The 21,955-nt window shown below is 44.8% G+C and overlaps 1 protein-coding gene and 1 long non-coding RNA gene across 4 annotated transcripts in view; one reads left to right on the top strand and one right to left on the bottom strand.

The window, feature by feature from the left end:
- The first annotated feature begins 7,129 nt into the window (after positions 1–7,129).
- Positions 7,130–16,422, top strand: LOC117421866 (LIM domain transcription factor LMO4-A). 2 transcript variants are annotated; one of them, XM_034036316.3, is made up of 6 exons: positions 7,130–7,451; positions 9,271–9,443; positions 11,830–12,076; positions 13,859–13,955; positions 14,310–14,468; positions 14,881–16,422. In XM_034036316.3, the coding sequence occupies exons 2-6, from the start codon at positions 9,416–9,418 to the stop codon at positions 14,887–14,889; spliced, it is 540 nt and encodes a 179-aa protein (XP_033892207.1). In that variant the 5' UTR covers positions 7,130–7,451; positions 9,271–9,415; the 3' UTR covers positions 14,890–16,422. The 2 variants fall into 2 exon arrangements, with proteins under 2 accessions (XP_033892207.1, XP_033892208.1); XM_034036317.3 differs by lacking the exon at positions 9,271–9,443.
- Positions 16,423–17,115: 693 nt separating this feature from the next.
- The window catches only part of LOC131697508 (uncharacterized), a 32,200-nt gene continuing 27,360 nt past the window's right edge, over positions 17,116–21,955 (bottom strand). For both annotated transcript variants that reach the window (XR_009307326.1, XR_009307327.1), the window contains exon 4: positions 17,116–18,944. This is a non-coding gene — a long non-coding RNA (uncharacterized LOC131697508). The remainder of the gene's footprint in view (positions 18,945–21,955) is intronic.

Genomic DNA, 21,955 nt, shown 5'->3' with positions numbered 1-21,955 from the left:
CCTGTTCCATTAAACCACTTCTCATCCGTCATCAAAGGCGCTGGCTTCCCTAATTGCTTTTTGAAGGATCGATGCTCCCTACATAATTGAGTTGCAGCCTAACAGTGCACTCAGACAGCCCGCTCCGACCTGACACGGTTGATTCTTGCATACACTAGGCTACACATTGTCCTGCAAGGGGTATTTGGAGACCAAATGCGATTCTAACATTCTAACCTCGAGACCGCGTTCTCTTTGTATCTTTCAAATTCAAATTGGCTTTATTGGCATGACAATAAAAATAATTGTGTTGCCAAAGCACATACATGGCATAACCAACTCAAATATACAGACAAAGAATTTTTCTTAATACTAACAGTATCCCTCCTCCCTCTATATTAATACAGTAAACAGAATCCCTCCCTTCCCCTCTATATCAAACAGTACCCCCTTCCCCCCTCTATATTAAACAGAATCCCCCTCCCTCCCTCTATTAAACAGAATCCCCCCTCAATTAAACAATACCCCCTCCCTCCCTCCCTCCCTCTTTCTATATTAAACAGAATCCCTCCCTCCCTCCCTCTCTCTTTTCCCTCTCTAGTGTGACGTGTTCACGGTCTGTCCCTCAGGCTATGACAGGTCTCCACGTATTGACCAGCCAGTCTGGCTGTGTGTTTGTCTTCCCCCAGCAGGATTGACAGCTTCTGGGTATCACACATTTTTGGGAATTCTGGGACTAAATCACAGAATTTGGGGAAGAAAATGTCCCTTATGTTTTTATATTTTTCACAGTGTGTCAGGAAGTGAATCTCTGTCTCGACCTCTCCTGTCTCACAGTGACCACAGTGCCTGTTCTCCCTGGCCAGCCAGGTTTGCCTCTGTCGGCCTTTTTCAATGGCCAGGTTGTGGTCACTGAGCCGGTATTTGGTCAGGATCTGCCTCTGCTTTGTGTTTCTGACAGTTACCAGGTATTCTGCCAGGGTGTAATTTCTATTTAGGGTTCGATAGCACTCTAGTTTGTTTTGTGTTTTAGTGTTTGTATCCCAATGGTCCAGATAGGAGTGTTTCAGGTGTTTTATAATTTGGTTGACACTAATTGGAATTGTTTTTGCAGTGCTGTCCTGAAGCTGACTGATGTCAGTGTTGCTCAGCTCAGTGAGCTTCAGGACCAGCTGGCTGAGGGGACTCTTTTCTGGGCTGAGCTCTTGGTATTGCAGGGCTTTATGATGGAGTGAGTTTGGGTCACTAGTTTTTAGATGAATCCAGTATTTTAATGCTCTTTTTTGGATGTTAATAATCAATGGATAAAGGCCTAATTCAGCCCTGCATGCATTGTTTGGTGTTTTTCTTTGTAATCTCATGATGTTTTTACAGAACTCTGCATGCAGGGTTTCTGTGGGGTGTTTGTCCCATTTTGTGTAGTCCTGGTTGGTGATTGGACCCCACACTTCACTGCCATAGAGAGCAATTGGCTGAATTACACTTTCAAAAATTTTGAGCCAAATTTTGACGGGGGGATTTATATTGTAGAGCCTCCTCTTTATGGCATAAAAAGCCCTGCGTGCTTTCTCCTTTAGTGCATTCACTGCCAGGTTAAAGCTCCCTGACGCACTGATGGTCAGACCCAGGTATGTGTAGCTGCTGGTGTGCTCTAGGGTGGTGTTACCTAGAGTGAAGTGGTACTTATTTCCCTGAGATCTGGCTTTCTTCTGGAATATCATGACTCTGGTCTTGTTCATGTTTACTGCCAGGGCCCAGGTCTGACAGTACTGCTCTAGCAGTGCCAGGCTCTGCTGCAGCCCCTGCTCTGTGGGTGACAGCAGGACCAGGTCATCTGCATAGAGCAGAAACTTGACTTCAGTGTCATGTAGAGTGAGGCCAGGGGCTGCAGACTGCTCCAACACTGTGGCCAGCTCATTGATATAGATGTTGAACAGTGTTGGGCTCAGACTGCAGCCCTGTCTCACCCCACGCCCTTGTGTGAAGAATTCTGTTCTTTTGTTGCCAATTTTCACACCACACTTATTTTCTGAGTACATCGATTTTATGATGTCATAGACTTTACCCCCTACACCACTTTGAAGAAGTTTAAGAAATAGTCCTTTATGCCAAATTGAATCAAATGCCTTTTTAAAGTCTATAAAGCAAGCGAATATTTTTCCTTTATTAGTTTGATGGACGTGTTTATTGATTAGGGTGTGTAGGGTGTAAACATGATCAGAAGTGCGGTGTTTTGGTAGAAATCCAATCTGACTCTTACTCAGGACACTGTGTTCGGTAAGGAAGGCCAGTATCCGGGCGTTAATGATACTGCAGAACACCTTCCCCAGATTACTGCTCACACAGATGCCCCGGTAGTTATTGGGGTCGAATTTGTCTCCACTTTTATATATGGGTGTTATAAGCCCTTGGTTCCAGGTCTCAGGGAAATACCCAGCTCTCAGTACAAGATTGAGGAGTTTGAGCAGGGCCTCCTGCAGCTTGGGGCTGCTGTGTTTGAGCATCTCAGCGTTGATGCTGTCAGGTCCACTTGCTTTTTTTGATTTGAGGGCCTTGAGTTTATCACTCAGCTCCTCCACCGTGATTGGGGTGTCGAGGGGGTTCTGATTGTCCTTAATACAGGATTCTAAATTTTTTAGTTTTTCACAAATGGCATTTTGAGTTTTTTGTTCTTTGTTTTGTATTTCTTTGTAAAGGTTTTCAAAATGTTTTTTCCAAATGTTTCCATTTTGGATGGCCAATTCTTCTTTTTTTGTTGAATTTAGGTTGTTCCAGGTTTCCCAAAAATGATTTTGGTTTATTGACTCCTCAATTTCGCTGAGTTGTTTATTAATATGGTCTTGTTTTTTATTTCTTAGAGTGTGTTTGTATTGATTCAGTGCCTCACAGTATCTGAGGCGTAAATCTGGGCTGTCTGGATCTTTATGTTTTTGATTGGATAGCTGTCTTAGTTTTTCCCTTCTAGTTTTACATTCTTCATCAAACCACTTTTCTTTGAATTTATTCTTTTGGTTGTTTTTCCGATTTACTATTTTTAATTTAGATTTTTCTGCTGCTTTTCTAAATATGTTATTCAAATCTTTTACAGCCAGAGTTACTCCTGTTTTTGTGTGTTGATACTGTGTGTTTTGAAATGTGTGTATTAGGGTTTCTATTTCATTGGTGCCAATTGCTTCTTTGTATATTTCTGTGCTGTTTGGAGCCCATCTGTAGGAATGGTTTAGATTGTACAGCTTACAGGGCTGTGTCTGTGTGTTGTTGATCTGCTCTGTTCTTTTTATGAACACAGTGATTTGGCTGTGATCTGACAGGGGGGTTTGTGGTCTGACAGTGAATGCATTAATAGAGGAGGGGTCCAGGTCAGTGATGGCATAGTCCACCACACTGTTACCAAGAGCTGAGCTGTATGTAAACCTACCTAAAGAGTCCCCTCTGATCCTGCCATTCATGATATAGAGGCCTAGGCCTTGACAGAGATTCAATAATTGTCTCCCATTTTTATTTACCACACTGTCATGGCTATTCCTGTTTGTAGTCATGTGCGTGTGGTACAGAGGGGATTGTCCGAATATGTGGCTGTTGCCCTGTGAGTTCATGAAGTCAGGCAGAGTGCCTGTTCTGGCATTAAAGTCACCGCAGAGCAGCACACTTCCCTGGGCCTGGAAGTGGCAGATCTCTGTCTGGAGATCATGGAAGGTGTCTTCCTTGTAATAAGGGGAGTCCGATGGGGGGATGTAGGCTGCACACAGGTAGATATCTGTTTGGCAGGTGACAATGCTATTACTCATTTTTAGCCACAGGTGGGTCTCTCCTGTTCTTATTGGTCTAATAGAGTCGGTGAGCTCCTCTCTGTACCACACAATGATCCCCCCTGAGTCTCTGCCACGTTTTACGTGTGAGTGTTTCAGGGAGGGCACTATAATCTCCCTGTAGCCTGAGGGACAGTGAGTGGACACATCAGCACGGCACCACGTCTCGTGGAGAATAATTATATCTATGTTATTTATATTTCTGATGAATTCAGGGTCTGTGCTCTTCAGCCCAAACACTGACGAACACAAACCCTGAATATTCCAGGAGCTAATTGTAAGCGATCTCATATTTATAATTTAAGCTATTTATAATTATTATCTAGAATAAAATATAATGTCAGAAACATTGAACATAAATCAGTAACATGTTTTACACTATTAAGTATTTTCTTATCTGCTATCTTGACATCACTGGATCAATAACAGTTCTATCAGTTAGCAATCAGACCCCCCCCCCCCCCCCCCCCCCCCGAGTTCACTGGTAGCCCTACCCCAAATGTAGTTATCAATGCACTAGCCTTATATATATTTGACAAACGTTTCCACTCGAGGTCTTTCACAATGTCTTGAACACGACACTAACTTATTTTATATACAATAACCTTTATTGTCGTGTTTTACTGAGAGAGAGAGAGAGAGAGAGAGAGAGAGAGAGAGAGAGAGAGAGAGAGAGAGAGAGAGAGAGAGAGAGAGAGAGAGAGAGAGAGAGAGAGAGAGATGTATTGAGGGAACTTCAACGCCAATCCATTCCCATGAATCACGAGGCCCAGCGGGGCGTCCCCGGGGTCTGCTCCCTGTAATTTATGGTTGGTGTGAAACGTGAAGCCAGTGGGATCACGGTGATGTTAAGTGCGGTCTAATTGACAGATGCCCAGCCCCTAAATGACATCCACGGCTCTGGTGTTTCTATAGCTGCACAATGGCGCGGGGTCCCAAGCCGCTGGCAGGCAGACGGGTCCGGCTGACGCGAGTCTCAATAGGACACAAACGCCACCTTTGTGCGGTCTTTGTCCCGCGTCCTGTTTGAAGTTGCTTGTTATGCTAAAGCACGTTTCTGGGGAGCTGAATAGAGTTTCCTAGTGCTTTGAATCTGCTTACCAAAACATCCTCAAAACCCGGCTCCGGCCCGGGGCTCCTGCATATTTATAAATAATCCATTTAAAAGTTACCAAGTGTCAACATGTATCTCTAGCGAGGCCCCCGCCTTTCAGGACACACTCAGACCCCCCAGATCAGATTAAAACACAAAATCAATGACGTAATGTGGCGAAGGGGCCGGTGGGAACGCGAGGGGGAGCTGTATGCACCCCTGGAGTGACAGGGAGCCCCGACGTGGACACAGAAAAAAACAAACCAAAAAAAAAAAACCACTAGTTGCATTTCTAAAATGAATAGACTACTAATCCGCGGTAGACTGCTCGCGCACACGCCAGGGAATTAAAACTTCAAGATGTGTCTTCCTGGTTTGGTAACTTTGCGATCTGAAAAAAAACAAATGCTAATAACGACTCGGTATAAATAATCTCCGAGAATCGGGGCCAATAGAATATGCATTGCCCAATAGTCTTTACCGTTTCCCACGTCACACGTTACCAGTTTACCAATGTTATATGTCCACACCCTCGATTCATTTTTAATTATTACTTTCATCCTTAATAGCTAATAATAATAGGATGATAATAATAATAATAATAATAATAATAATAATAATAATAATAATAATAATAATAATAATAATAATAATAATTGCTTTAAATGAGTGTTACCCAATTTAATAATACCGGCCCAACCCGTTGTTTCAGGAGGCACGCGGTTTTTAAAAGCCTTTTCCAAGTGTTAGTTTAAGAGAGACGGCTATAAATAAGTAAATAACTAAAGGTGATGACAAGCAGGCCCTCAGGCCCCCTAACAAATCATTCTGATCGGCAGCCTGCGGTTGCGAAAGATCTGCTCCACTCCGGGGCGCCGCGCACTGCAGAAGGAAGGACTTGTCCAACTGCTCTTAGTCCGATTGTCTTCACTAACCAGTTTGACCGTGATGTATCTTTTGACTAACTCCCTTTAACTTGTTTTTATTTTTGAAAAGGAGGGCCTGTGATTAAATCATGTGGAAGCATTTTAACACCGGGCGTCTGAAATATTTGTAATGGTTTGATTTATTTATGTGTTTACATTGTGAGGTGATTGATATCCATTCTTGATTTGACTTTCGATAAATATTGCTAGTGTGGACACGAATAAGGAACAAATAGTACAGTTTGATTTAATAGAGCCTATCTATAGCCATAACAGGAAATCAAATAATAAGTGGCATCATGCTTCACTGCTCAGACCAATACGTCATGCAAATCCATTGTCATGCAAACGTGATAATGCTACACCTCCTGCACGTTGTTTAGTTTGATTTGGAGCATCCTATTTATCACTCTTGTGCGGGAGTCTATGGTATTTTGCCAGCGACATACATAGCTCTACAGTCTTTGAGAACTCAGTGCGGCAGTAAATACTCTATTGACGATACAGAATATCGCATGAGGCTAAACAGCATGGCTAATTCCAATGTGACATTATTTACAGGTGATACTGTTAAGCCACCTGACACCACACAGCATTGAAATGTGGCGAGGTGTGCACGGCGGATGGAATGGATTGACGTCACTTCTGTACAGCTGTTCGGATCCCTTGTCAGCTCGCGCGTGTGGCATGCCAACATTCCCTGTTGTCGAATAAAGCTCCGGTTTTACAGCCAGGTCGCCCGACAGCCGCTTTGCAAACTGCTGAACCCAACCTTACAACCCACGCGCGCGTTCCTTATTGTTTTACGGCTGTGTTGCGCGCGCAGGCTCATCCAGTGACACGTACAAGTAAATGCATCTGTGATATAGGGATACGCTATATAGTAATACTGTATATTGGTAAATAGATGAACGACTCATAGTTTGGTTAAAATGCAATTTTAAAAATAATGTATCTATATAAAATGTCACTTCGAGTGTATTATTATTTTTTTTTTTTTTTTTTTTTTTTTTAAAGGTGACAGTTTTGCTCTGGTGCACGCCTTTGAGCCCGCGGCGATTGCAATCTTGTAAACTAATGAAGCTATAATTGATCCTCGCTTCCTTTGGGAGTATCAGTACTGGCAAATGAATTGCTTTCCCGTCGCACTGAGAAACCACTCGTCGACAGTAATTACTGGAGCACTAATGAGGGCACGGGCGGACAATAGTTCTTTAAATAGCCATCCATCATCCTGTCAGGGGCCACGCCTCCTCACTCCTCAGTGGCTGTGGGGGCTGCACCTTCTTGACGTCACAAAGGAGGTATTTAATGCTCTGTTCTGGTCTAAGCGGATTCAGATCCGAGTCCAACGCTCCTTATCTATAGGAGGAGAAAGTCTAGTGTTTAAAAACTAAAAAAAAAAGAGCAAGCTTACGTATTTATTAATAACGCGCATTTCTTTACAGCCCTATCGGACCCCGTCGAGATCCTGAATAAAAACCCACACTACACAGACGGTCACCCGTGCTGGTCTGCTAACAGATTACAAAGCTGATTATATGTCACACTGAATTGAAGAAACTACACAAAGTCTGTCCGGGACTCGCTTTGGATATTTTAAACCACCTCTTGTGAAAAGACGCGTCTCCGCTCCAGAGCAAGGTAAGCATTTAAAAGGTTATCGTGTGCTGCTGTTCTTACATAGCCTACCCGATATAATAAACCACTCAAAAGAGACCACGCCGGATCAGCACAGTCGTTTTTAGGTCTGTGAATGAATACCCCCTCTTTAAAAGTTGTTCTGTAAATAACGCCGCGCCATGCCGCAGTTTTTCCGGCTGTGTTTATTGTAGCATAGGTCCTTGGGAGTGACTGATGTACTACAAAGAGAGCATACAGTAATAGACGCACATACACAGTACTGTACAGATCTACTTCATCTGAGCAGCTGTACCCATCCCGACCGGGCTCGCTTTGCTAGGGTGCTGGCTGCCCCTGTTACCAACCTCAGTGTAGGTTTCGGTGTGACAATTAAAAATCCTCGTTAAAAAGCACGGCTCTGGAGTTGAACTCCCCAAGCGCGCTATTAGAGTCGGCGTGCCTCTGTGTTCGCTCGGAGAATTTGGGCAGACGCCAGTGTTCCGGTCATTCCTCTGTCGGCCCTGTAGCACAGTTTCTTTTGATGAGAGCTATTTATTTTAATTGGAAATAACCCCCCCTTCCCCGTTCTCTCATTCTCGATTCATTTAGCCAGAACCAGTTCTTGGCAACCTGTGTTTTAAAAGTAGCTTACACTTCAAGTTAGCTGCCACGCAGTAAGTTATCAATAACAACTGTGTAAAGTCGTGTTTAAAACAATAATCGCTGCCTGTGTTTGAAATAATAACCCCGATATGTGCTGGTTTGCATCCTACAGTTTTCTACGGGCGTCGTGTTTTTTGTTCAACACGGATAGTTTGCTTTAGTGATGGTGTTGCCGGTCAGCACAATCCATATTTCTGTTTGATTATCGCTCCGTGTCATCGATGCAGATTTTAACACGTTAACATGTTATGCAGGTATTCACACACATTATGTTTTCAGTGTACTGGCTAAAGTTTGAAATCATCCTTTTAATCCCACACAAATGCCTACGGAAATATAATCGTTAAATATCTAACTCGATTCAGATTACATAGCCGAGTGTGCGTGCGCTTTTTAAACAAGCGCACACAATTGTGCTTGTTTTGAAGGCTCGATTATACAGTCAATGCGATTCAGGAATTTTTCAAAGGCTTTGACCAAACCTTCAGTTGCCATACTTCAGTTCCCCTGTACCCTTCCCATCGGAAAGACTTGCCCGTTATCCCAAAACCCTTGACATGTGCAAATACGTTTTTATTACATTTCAACAAACATTCTCGTTAATAGGAATAATAACGAATAGAATAAAATCGCAGCATATTTTACATCCGTAGTAATCGGCTGTTAAACCCGTTCCGTTTACAATCTACAGTAACTTTATTTAAGATCTATTGGACATGCACACAAATGAATCAATACACTTTTCCCAGCACAGTCGCATGCAAAAAACAAACCAAAAAATATTGAATTTCCCCTTCGTTATGCACCCGCTGTTGAACTCCAGACTCGAGTGATTCATGCTTTTCGATTCATGCCCAGCCCTTCAGTGTTCCATCCCTGCAGTTCGGCGTGGTTTGCTGGCGTTGTGTATCGTGTAAGAAGCTCTGGACTGGAAGGAAAGCTTGGCATGCACAGCGCTGGCATGCACAGTGTGGGTTGGTGTGTCTGCATCAGAGTTGAGTTGAGCAGGGGAGGAAGAGTGGACTGGAGGCGGAGAGAGACAATTTTAGGTGGAACATGCCTCTCCCTAACAGAAACTGTCTGGAGAAGCGAGACCTGCGCTCTCATGTTTTTTGCACTAGCGCAATCTCTATGCTGATTTTACAGCTCTGTGGTGTGTTTCTTTTTATTAACACAGCTACTGGTCTCCAGTTAATGAACCCAAGTCTCAAAGCGACCTGCTGGCAATCAGGCAGAGGAAACGTGGGCAAGTTTCATATCCGAGCAGAAGTGTTTGTACCCTGCCAGGGTCCATCAACACCAGCCAAACTAACCCCAGCTCCATGTGTGCAAATGCATGTGTACCAGGAGGTAGGAATCCGTCGCTTTTACAAGCTAGAGCATCACTTTAAAAAGCACCATCGAACCCAGTGCAAAAGCAAATCGCACTACGATGAAATGAATATAAAAGCAATATAATACTCGGAACAAGAGTAGACCTGTCCCTATCGGAGGAGTTTTGTGACTGTTTATTTTTTTAATGACTGTTTTATTTGCAATGTATTACTGCAGTAGTTGTTGCCCTTGAGCTTGCTTCACAATAGGAGCTGATTGGGTGTTTTTTTTTTTTTTGAATGCGAGTAAATATTTGGGCGCAGTAAAAGCCAGGTTAGCCCCTTCTCCTGGGTGGTGCTGGAAGCTCCTGTGCTCCGTGGGAGCGGGCCTGCTCTGTTGAAGCAGCATTAAGCCTGGGCCTGGCCTGCAGTTCCATCCGTTCCTCCTCTCCCCAGGCTGGGAGCAGTTCGTTTCCAGGTTGGAAGTGTGGGCCCCGGGCCCCTGGGGTTCCCAGGCCTGGCCTGCAGGATCGATGTCAGGTTCCAGGGTGGCTGCTAATGCAAATGCACAAGGCAGTGCTGTGAGGCACATCCTGTTTGCAGCACAGCTCCCCCTGCAGTGATCCCCTCGCTCGCTCGCTCTCAACTCTTAAAGGGTCAGGCTCTTCAAAACCCACCATGCAGGTTCATAATAATTTAGATTTTATTTGCCAGGGACAGCTATAACATTGCCATGTAAAGGTGAGGTTTGTTCGATTTAGTCAAACACTGTATTACTGCCAGGCATGAAAACGTTCTCCTCTTAAAAATAAATACATGTATTCTATCTTCACCATATTGCATACCGAATTGGACCAGATTAAATATTTAAGCGATACGTTGTCAGACTTCATGGCTTCTGTTTCCCTGATGTTAATTTATTCTCTTTTTTTTCAGTGTGCGTTTGTTTTTTAAATTAAGCTTTTTGTAGATGCCCAAAAAAAGATTCTCCGGGATATAAAAAATCAAGTAATAAAAGTTGTGGCTGAAGAGTGGCGGATTCTCTCTGGCTTTTCCAAAGAGGGGTGGTGTCGAGGCGTCCTGAGAACAGCACAGATCAAATAACAGCACAGATGGGAGTCGCAGTGCGTGCTGTTCCTCTATTACAGTGAACTGCACCCTGAGCTGGGGTACGGGAACACAAAATAAGTGCTAGTCTTCAGTGCTTACACGATAAACACCAATCAAACCAGAACCACGACAACCATCATAAAGTCGTTTCTTATTAAACCCTCTGAGCCAAGTTTACTTTAAACACTCCACCCTAACGCGGCCAGCGAATCCTTTTGTGCACCACGCAGTGCAGTTGTAAGAGATGGGAAAGAGCTTCATGCTTCAGTTCAGAGTGGAAAAACAAGCCTAACCCGGATTGCTGGCACGTGCACACGTGGGCAAAGCAGGGAAGTTCTGCAAATACAGGCTGGGCTTGGAAGGACGGTGCGGGGGTGGAGGGGGGTATCGCTGTGCGGACCCCCTTGGGTCTGGAGCGGCCGGCCGGGGCAGGGATCAGCCAATCGGAAAGCTCTAACCAGACTTTTCCCAGGCTGCCCTTGGCACGCTACCCGCTTCACACCATTAAACCCAGCCTGCCCTGGAGGACAGCCAGGAACACAGATCACTGTTGCGCGGAGAGTGTTTGTTATTCTTGTAGAGAGATGTGACGGCCATAGGGAGGGCTGTTTCAGTTAACCGTACGAAGAAGTTCACGGTTTTGCTTTCCTGCTGTACAGATGTTGTATAAAGCTCTGTAGCGGTTTAAAATTTGACCGCTTCGGATTTACTTCCCTTTTGCCAAAAGCACAGATTTGTATAGAAATCGCTTGTGAGCACAGTTTCAAAGAGCTTCCAAAAAAGTTGGAGCTTTTGAGGCTTGTTTACAAAATCTTAACGCAGGTTTTTAAATGACTGCGTTGAGCTAAATCTACAATTACTGTTCTGAACTCAGTCTATTTCAAGTCTGTAAGCTCCCTGCACCCTGTGCCTAGTTTCTGGGTCTGAGAAAGGGTGCAGCTGGGGCTGGACTGAAGGGGTTAATGTGTTTTTGGAGTTTGGCGAGAGAGAGAGAGAATGGGGATCTAATTACAAATGATGGTTGATTGCTCTCCGCAGGCTCCCCAGGCTGTTTTTCTTTCTCTCCAATTCTTTTTAATAGGAACACTGAGTAAGTAATTACTCCAACGTGCCTGCTTGGGACAGAGAGGGAAAAGGTTATGTGAAAGAGTTTCTCTGTGCCTAGAAAGAAAACAAATGGGGGTGCTTATTATTTTTAGTGAGTGGGAGAGGAAAAAAAATCTAACATTTTAGATGCTTAAAAAAAAAAAAAAAAAGTGAATCAGTAAAATTGTAGTGGATCCACACTAACTCTCTCCCCTCTCTCCCTGCAGCCCGTGACATGGTGAATAATCGCTCCGCGGAGTCCCAGGCGGTGGCTGTGGCCGGCGGGGGCTCTCCCCCCAAGTCCTGCGCGGGCTGCGGGGGGAAGATCGCTGACCGCTTTCTGCTCTACTCCATGGAGCGCTACTGGCACACGCGCTGCCTCAAGTGCTCCTGCTGCCAGGCTCAGCTCGGCGAGATCGGCACCTCCTGCTACAGCAAGGGAGGCATGATCCTCTGCAGGAACGACTACATACGGTACGGGGGGGGGGGGGGGGGCACTAGCCTTTTTTACTAGCCTTTTTTACTAGCCTTTTATATTATTGCAGTGACCAGATGCCAGGGGATTGAAGAATCAGGCCTCTGGTAAATCTGTTCTGATCTGATCGACACTTGTCAAAGCATGAATAATTCACAGCAGAGTCTCCTTCGGGTTTACTAACAGGAGTCGTTCATGCAGCGATAAGTGTGGAACAGTTTATTTAACATCGCGCTCCAGGCTCTAATGATCATTTAAATAATACGCTTAGTAGAGTTGTGGGGGAGGGGAGTGTGTGTGTGTGTGTGTGTGTCCCGCCACTTGCACACAGACAGACAGGGTGTGTCGGGCAGGGCTACAGTGTAGGCACAGGTGGGCGTCCCAATGGAGAGCTGCTGTTTGCTTGGGTGTGTTTGTTTCAGTGTCTGTGTATAAAGTGGGTGTGAGAGACGGAGGAAGCCAGGGGACTCGAATGAGAGATTGAGCAAGGCAAGACTGCAGGACCACTAGACGCTCGAGACGTGTCTGTTTAAAAGCAGCCTCGACGTGGCTGCGGTTCGATGCTTCGTTTCGATTGATTTGAATCTACTGCTTAAGTCAAGTGTGTGTGTATAGAAGAGTTTTTAAACAAAGGCAGATGTACTCCCCCTTGGAATGCATTATGTTGAAGTGTGTGGGACAGGCAAGAGTTCAAAGCCTCCGAAATATTATCTTTTTTAAAGCACGGGGCGGGTTCTGGGCGAGGATCGGATGTCGGTTTGACAGATCTGTGTTTTATAACAGTAATTTTAACCAACCAGTCCCTTTTGAAGGCCACGTATCCAGCGTTCTCTAACAGTGCAAGTGTTGAAGATAGTACATCTCCAGGGGGAGGCCCTGCTCTGTCAATGCAGACGGCTGCTACCTTTTACTCCAGCCTCTGTGCAGCGTGTGTGCTGCTGAGGAGGTAAAAAGCCCTTTATATTTATTTAACCTTGCAGAGTGTGGGCATCTGAACTCTGAGCACCGTCGTCTGTTTGTAGAGATGCAACAACACACGGATTGAATGGTGCTTGTTTTAATTGAGGCTTGCAAAGCCATGACGAGGAAGATTTGGATGAACTGCCCTGGCTGACTGTCTGAAACCTCACTTAGCAAGCTGCTAGACTAAAGCTGTTCTGTATTTGATCTGTGATGAGAAATCGCAGAATCTCTAATACATGTAATATATTACTATGAGTAATAATAATCCCATACATGCTTTGAGTTTTATTTGAAGTCTGAAGGTGCTTTGATTATCACCAATAACCTGACCTGCATTCGATTTTAGGGAATAATTTGCATGTGTTGCTGCCTCTGTCTTCCAGGACCCCCTTGTAAATGCATTCTCATCTTGCTGGTGGAATTGAATTGCTGAAGCCCCAAGCTGTGTGTGTACATAGATCTATATAGTGTATATGTAAATGACTGTGTATTAAATATGTAGAATATATTTGATCAAAAGGGTACGGCTTCATTTTAAATTGCTCTCCGTTGACGTTTTTGAGTCGGATTAAAAGGACAAACATTAATTAGTGAGAACAGTGTTTCCTCTCTCCTCTCTGGCGTCCGTTACTAAATTACTGTTTGAACTAAGATCACAATTTCATTACATTGAGAGACGGGTTTAAGAGAGGCAATTACCAGCCCCAGTAATAGCCAGCGTCCCCTTTATTGTATTGCAGTAAGACCTGTAATACTCCCTTCATGTAACGGAGTGATGGCGTGTGATGGAGAGTGACTCTCGTCCTGTTCCCCTACAGGTTATTCGGACACAGCGGAGCGTGCAGTGCTTGTGGTCAGTCCATCCCGGCCAGTGAGATGGTGATGAGGGCACAGGGCAACGTCTACCACCTCAAGGTCTGTCTCCTTACCTCTCTGCTGTTATTACTGCATGATGAAAAAAACTAAGTTCCCAGATTAAAACCATCAAAGAATATGAAAGAACCCAATTGAGAGTACAGTATATACCTCTCTGTATAACCCTAGTGTGTACGTTTTTAAATAAAATACCTTTTATCAAAAGGGATTCCTGATCCATATGGTTAATGTTATTCAACTTCTGATATTGTATATTCTATTAAATCAATAAGATTTTAAATGGGTTCCAGCTGTGTTGTGAGCACCCAGCTTTTGAGGTGCTGCAGATCACAGCGTGGCCCGATCCCCAGCGTCCAGGGTAACGCAGTGTCCCGTCCCCGCTCTCTCCCACAGTGTTTCACGTGCGCCACGTGCAGGAACAGGCTGGTCCCGGGGGACCGGTTCCACTACGTCAACGGAACCATCTTCTGTGAGCACGATCGGCCCAGTGCAGCCCTGCTGAACAGCCACCTCCCAGCACTGCAGAGCAGCACCATGCTGCCCGACCAGAAGGTACCCAGAGAGAGAAAGAGAGAGAGTGTGCGAGCGGGCTCGTTCACCGTGCTTCCAGGAGGGGGGTGCGAGACCTGGTTTATAGTGCTGACAGGATTTATGTTAAGCACTTCAGTTTTCCCCTCTGTTTTGGAATAGTGAGTCTGCACCATGTGGGAGGTCCATGCAAAGTCCTACACTGAAGGCTCTGTGTGTGTGTGTGTGTGTCTATGTAGCGTCTCTGTTACAATGCTGCTCCAGCGCTTTGCTAGCTGATGAGAACGTGTAACACTTTAAAACTCATCTTGTAGGAGGAGCAGTACAGTCATTTACAATCTATTCTGACTGCTGTCTTAGCTTTGACTTACCAGGTCGGTGGACTAATCCACTGGAAAGGAGCCGAGTGGTAAATGCGTTTCATTTGTTTTTGCAGGTGTGTTGAAGAGCTGGAGAGGTCTGTGCCTTTGTGCCTTTTTGTCCCCCTGTGTCAAGTCTCTCTCTCTCTCTCTCTCTCTCTCTCTCTTCTTTCTTTCTTTTTTTTTTTCTTGTCGTTCTCTCATCGCTTTGTCACTGGACCGCAATAAATTTATTTTTGAAATTTAAAAAAATAAAGACAAAAACTAAAAAATATATATGAATCGGCTTGAAAGAAATACTTGCGTCACAGTTTTGGGGAGAAACACCGGCTCCCCAGAAGAGGAATCCTCTTTGGAAACGCAGGACAGTGATCTCGCAGCAGGAAGGGAGGGGTGACGGGCTGGGCTGGTCCACACCTGTTCACACCACCAGTCCGACGGCCGGTCTGGATCCCGCTGCTTCGGACAGTGACCTGAACTCTGACAGACCCTGAGCTCCTTCTCCTGGAACGCGCCCTGCCCAGCATAACGACTCCCCTGCTGTCAGTCCTGCGTGTTCATTTCAAGCTGCTCCCCGTCTCCTCCCAGCAGCAGCTCATTTCATTCAAGCAGGTGTGAAGTCTTCATGTAAGATGCGTGGTCCACTCTCACTGCTGTGCCGTTCCTCCATCACCCTGATAGTGGAGGGATGAACACACGAGAGCCAGGGCGGGTGCAGGGGTTCCCCAAACTCTCTTTATCCTCCCCACATCTGCGGTCTCCGTTAAACCCATCCTGCCACCTGTAACGCTCCATGCAAAACTGTGCCTGGGGGAAAAAAAAAAACGCAAACACTTGGGTGTTCTCTGTGTGTTAAGAGCAAATTTTAAAAGAAAAAAATATTTCTGTAAATATTTTTTAAAGTATTGTGCATTCTATTGTAGAATTTTATTGTCATCGTGTAGAATCCATTTTCCAAGTGGAATTGAAATAATAGTAATAAAAAATGTTACTTTATTAAAATGAAAACATTATTGTAAAAAGCGTGGCCTGTGCAAGTACTCCTGGTCCTCACTCCTAGCTGCCCCCCGGATATGTATTAAGGTGGACAAGAAGAGTGAAATGCTATCTTCTGCAAGTCGTCAAGGCTGGTTTCACAGAACTACTTACTGCTCCCTTCAGAAAGGCTGGCCAGGATTAGCGCTGATCAGGGTCTGTGGAACCAGTCTTTGCAGAAGTGCCTGGTGCTGAAAAGGTTTAAGCGTTCGGACGCTCACTGTCTCAAACTAAGATAAGTTTCCATTGCAAAATTATTATTTATTTCTTAGCAGACGCCCTTATCCAGGGCGACTTAAAATAAAGCAATGCCATCTCTTCAACCTGAGAGACACATGCTGGCAGCTCTGAAAGAGTTTTACATTCTTCCATTCCAGTTGCTAACAGTCAAGTTTATTTTAGTACTGGCAGAAAAAGGACAACTAGTGTGTGTGTGTGTGTGTGTATATATATGTAATGTATGGATACTGTAACCCTGTGCAAGCCCAGAATAAGTGACAGACAGAGCCACGTTGATTAAGGTTTCTATGTATATCAATGTGTCATACAAAAAACATGAGCTGTCATGCTTTAGTTAACAAAAATCAGGTAGGAAGCACAATAAAACAAAGTACCACCACAAGGCAGGACTCTGTGAGATTGAGCTGTTCTGCACTGCCTCATTGAAGCGGGTCATCTTACTGTGTTAAAACAGAACTCCAGTCACCATTAGAGATCTGGATCAGCGCAATGTCATTTGATGAAACCTCATGCAAGAGCATGGACCAGGTTTTTACCAGACTGAAAACCCTGCACCCTAACTTCAAAAAAAAAAAAAAAAAAAAGCATAACAGATTCACAGATAGGACACTTAACCTGGTACAATTAAACACACAGCGACTGAAGGGGAGAGATATATAGATTTAACACAACAGCGTTCACCTGGACGTGCTCCCGCGTGGAGAGGCGTTTGTTCAGATAGGTGTTGCAGTTCCCTCAATTATTCCACATTTAACATTTAGAAAAGTACTGGGCGCACTCATTAATGTATGCAAATGATCATAATTGCAATTATCTTCATATCTTGATAAGCATTTTTTTTTTTTTTTTTTTTTTTTTACAACCCGAATCCCATAGCCCTGCATGTTACACTTCGCATTCGAAACCAATCAAAGCCTCATCTGCATATTGCTAATTAGCTGAGCATATTCAATTGCCAATTAGCGGGGTCTCACAAATGGCTTCTCAGCTACAGGCTTTATAGCTCAATCGAAAAGTTTACAGTTACATCCATCCACAGCTCCTGTCACGGAATATTTGATGCTCCCTAATTAATCAAATTAACACATGCAAATGAGTGCAACTGCCTCAGGCTTCCTTACCTCACGCCGTGTGAAGGAAAGGGATATTTTTAACACCGCCCCTCCCCTGCTGCACCCTTCAACCCACTCCGTCCTGGGACACCCTGTGGGTGTCAGCTATACCAACACACAGCATTTCAGGAAACAAAAAGTTCAAGCCAGGTTACGATTATGATGAGGTTGCACAATGCACTGGTGAGACCGCACTCTTGGGTGCTTACAGAAAAGAGCATTGCCGCTCTGGAGAGAGTCTAGCGAGGAGCAACACCCAGACTGGTCTCAGGACTGAAAGGTAGGTGTTAGACAGAGCAGGGAGGTAGGTGGACAGGCTGAAGGAACTGCATCTATTTAGCTTGCAACAAGGAAGGGTTAGGGCAGATTTTAAAAAAAGCACAGGTTCAACCGCTGAGACCAGGCCCACAGGACACAGCTGGAAATTGAGTGGAGGCAGACTCAGGGCAGAGGGGAGAAGGTGATGTTTTTTTGCACAGCGTGGTGAGTGCATGGGACGAGTTTCCAAGCCACGTTGTTGCTGCCGAGTCACTGGGATCCTTCGAGAGCCGGCCGGCCTCCTCTCGTTCGTAACTTTTCTTCGGTTTAAGGAACAGTTTTGCCACACCACCACTGGGTGCAGCACTACCGGAGATGATTCTGAGATATGTTCCAGCATCCCATGACTATGACCCTGGCACGTGTTTGCATGGAACACACTCACTTTGCAGTCGACAGCACAGCGCCTTCCCCCCGCTCGCTAGGCTCCTGCAGCTGGGTCTGTGCTAGACGTCTGCTCCAGGCTGCACCACCTTAATACGAGGTCTGGGTCTCCTTCCACAGCTGCTCTTTTACAAGGGCTTTCAATTAATGCGCAGTCTTCAGTAATGAAACCCATTCTGCAGGCACCTGGTCTTTGAAAACAGGTGGCATCTGACAAGTTGAGCGTGTTCTGGGGAACTGTGCAAAATACAATACAGAACTAGAAATCCCCTGTTGCCATGGCTGTAAATATAAAATCAAAGCTATCGGTATCATGGAAACCCGCATTCACTGACAGACGGCCAGATTCCACCATGCAGCCCACATTCCGAAACTCTCATTAACTTTTGGGTAGAGAAATATCCTGACCAAGTTTCCATCGCCGTTGAGAAAGTGGTAAGTGAGGTCAATGTAAAAGTGTGGCATACATATGGGCGCCTCCACTCTATCCCCATAAATGGCATACTGAACATTGCACATGCTTTTACCTGTATGGGTTTATCATAAGGCTTCCTATCTGTCACATCAGTCCCTACCGTGCCTCTCTCCACCTGCTCAACTTCTGCAATCCTTTACAAGCCGATACAATCCCCAGGACTGTGGAGCCAACAGCATTTCAAATGGTTCCCCTCCTGTGATCACCTTGCTGACCGATTTCACAAAAGTGGGCAGCCCTGAAAGCCTCCTCTTCTGCTATTTCGAGTTAGCCAGGGACTGTACCAGTCTGGGAATTCTGGCTACAGTGACCTGACAAAGCAGTGCCTCGAACCTGAGTCACACTGCCAAACAATACCAAAGCGTTTCCTCCAGCCATTTTTTTTTTTTTTAAGTTTCTCTAAAAGTTCAACAAAACAGGTTCCAAAACTTGAAATCCTCGCCCTGGATTCACGTGGGTTTTAAAAAGTTATACTGGCATCCTGCACAACTTGTTTCAGTGGTTTTTTTTCTGGTTAGAGCTGATTTTAAACACAAACTCATTAGTGATCTTGACAACACCAGAAGCCGTAGTTAATCTGTAAGCAAGGAAGAGGGAAGCCGTAGTTAATCTGTAAGCAAGGAAGAGGGATAGCATGTTTGTTTCTAAACCCTAATGTCCTGACCTTGATTCGCTGTGGTTGTTGAGAGAGCTCGTTTTTGTTGGCTTTTGAGAGGCAATTGTTTTTAATTTTTTTATTTTCCTACTCCTAGGTGTCGCATCCTCAAATATATCGTCACAACTCGCTTTTGCCATTCAATTCATTGTCTGTGTTATGTAGACAAAGTTATTTTTTGTAACAATTTTTTTTTTTTTTTTGTCCGGCACAAAGGAGCCCGCCCCCCCCCCCCCCCCATGCTATTAACCCTGCAATGCCCATTTGAAATTGCAACATGCCACCCAAGACTTGTATCTTGTTTATTTGAAATCCAGCCTCAACACGTTCTGATTTTCATATGCAAAGCATTACTTGCTGTCGGGCAGATCTACAACTTCGAGGCACTGAACATGAATGCTGTTTGTGTAACTGGGCATTGCAGGGATGAAGTACAGGCTTTGCAAACGAACCAGACCAATTCTAGTGGACGGCCAGCATGCGCATTCATCATGGTCACAGAATGACGCACAGAGAAGGAGCAGCATTGGGAGAAATCAGTTATAGAAGATCATTAAAATGGGTTCGCTCAGTAAAAGATCCAGACTTCTTATGCACGAACAGCAAGATTTTTCCTAGAATTGTTATGGAAAAAAAATAAATTGTAAAATCGCCTCCCAAAGATGTAGGAGTCTTAGGTTTAAGCATTTATCTTTTTCTCTTTTGTGTTTTTAATTGATCACTTGCAAACATCACATTGACCTGAACTGGAATCCAAACAAACAGAGGCGGACAAACAGACAGAGACAGACAGACAGAGCAGAAAACAAATCGAGAACCAGCCATCTAAATGACAGGAGAGAGAGAGAGAGAGAGAGAGAGAGAGAGAGAGAGAGAGAGAGAGAGAGAGAGAGAGAGAGAGAGAGAGAGAGAGAGAGAGAGAGAGAGAACCGCACGACTGAACTAGTAAAAAAAAAACAAAAACAAAAAAAAACTACCTCCCTACCCAATCAGAACGCTTTGAATAATTAAACTGATCAGCTTAATTAGCTTAATTAAGTTAATTTGACCATGGAACACAGCCATATGGCGAGAGGAAACAAAAGAGGGGGGAACTAATTAAAAGTAAAATAATGAGGATTTTAATTAACTAGTTCCCCAGACGTCAGCATGTAGGGATCTGGTGCCCAGGACCATAATTAAAAAGTGCTGTAACGCTGGCAACAAATTTTTTTTTTTTTAATAACTGCAAGGGCTCCATCCATCTAATTAAATCTGTAAATGAATTAGCAACATTGAGAGTTTCTGGCATAACTTTGCGCCTCTCATATCCAACCCCGCCTTCCCCCCTCCAATCTCACAATAACCACACACACACATCTCTGTTTCCAACAGCCCTGGCGCTCTAATGAAATTAATTAGTGCAGATCTTGTGTGCCAACCTGGAGTCTGCACCCCCCCACTGGAAATTGGGGGTTACGAAAGACAAAAAGCTACAAGAGAATCGGTGGTCAGACGGGACTGCGATAGGATCAGCCACAGTGCTTTCTTTCAGGATGCACAGGGCTGTGTGAGCCCTGCTCCAGAAGCATTACTGTGCTGGTGTGACCACTGCACTGTAGTTCTGTGCTGCCATTTCACAACCATGGCTGCAGTGTGTTACCATGAGGAAGCCAGGCTAGCAGATCACGACGATGGCAGTGGGTTCGGAGCACTGCACCCCCACCCCATACGGTAGCACCCCACTGTCTGTCCGGCAGCGATATGGCAGCCTGGCACTGCAGTGTGCTGGCTGGTCAATTGCGATACTGTTGGTATGTCACATCCAAGAGTAGTTCTCATAAAAGCTGACCAGAGTATAGCAAAGTGCAATCAAGTTTTGAAGACAGTGAAAGGGGCTTCCAGTGGAAACTTGTCATGGAATTTTTGTTTCTTTTAGCATTTCCTAAAGCGTAATGCGGCGCGGGGAGCGAATGGTAAAGCACAGGGTAAGCTCTGTGAAAAATGATGAAGGATATTAAACTGCAAAACCGTGGGAAGCTACGGGAAATGCATAGTTTTCATGGGAAAAACCGCGACATTACCATACGATACTAAACACATCATTCGGATTCCCTGTAGAACCTGTAAACTCTGTAGAAAACCCAGCAATGCAGACTGCAGCTGATTATCTAACTGACTTTTTCACAGCACCCCCCCCCCCCCCCATTTGAGACCAGAATCCCTCCCCACTCTCAGGCAACACGTTTTTAATTAAAAATACATTCACATTGACAACACTCCAATTTGCATATTAAATTAACAACCACTTAAGTTAGGGCTGAATGTACTGCAACGCCGGCAATTATGTGTGTCGCATCTTTTTTTTATTTATTTTTCAAACAGATTCCAGATTTTTTTTTTTTTTTCCCCGTAATTACAGCAAAAAACAGGAAATTATGTGGAGGGAAAGAGCAGCCAAAGCTGTCACAAGCAAAACGAAAACTCGATCCATCACCAAGAGACTTGCAACCTGTCCCCAAAACACAGAGAAACTGACCTGGAGAGTGATACACGCCAACCGCACATTACAACAGGCACTCGGAAAAGGTACACGCACACGCACACACGCACGCACTCATTTCTGTGTGTGTACACTCAAGACGAGGGAACACGAAGCCACTTTGTAGCTTGGAACTTGGTTTCAGGAGACTAGGTTTCAGACCACTACACGGCACACCAGGGGAGACTTGGGGTTTGATACAGCAACCTCAAACTAGGTCTCCTGGAGCCAGGTTTCAAGCCGCTGTTCCTGAAAAAGTCGCACAAAAACTGACACAGCAACAAACTACCCCACTGACACACAGACACAAAGCCCAGGGAACACAAAGCCACTTTTTCAGGAACAGTGGTTTGAAATCTGGTTCCAGGAGACCTAGTTTGAAGCAGCTTTGCTGTATCAAGCTTGGCTGAAA

Source organism: Acipenser ruthenus, chromosome 15 (genome assembly GCF_902713425.1).
Source record: "Acipenser ruthenus chromosome 15, fAciRut3.2 maternal haplotype, whole genome shotgun sequence".
In the NCBI taxonomy this organism is placed as follows: domain Eukaryota; kingdom Metazoa; phylum Chordata; class Actinopteri; order Acipenseriformes; family Acipenseridae; genus Acipenser; species Acipenser ruthenus.
This window is presented reverse-complemented; position numbering and strand designations above follow the sequence as displayed.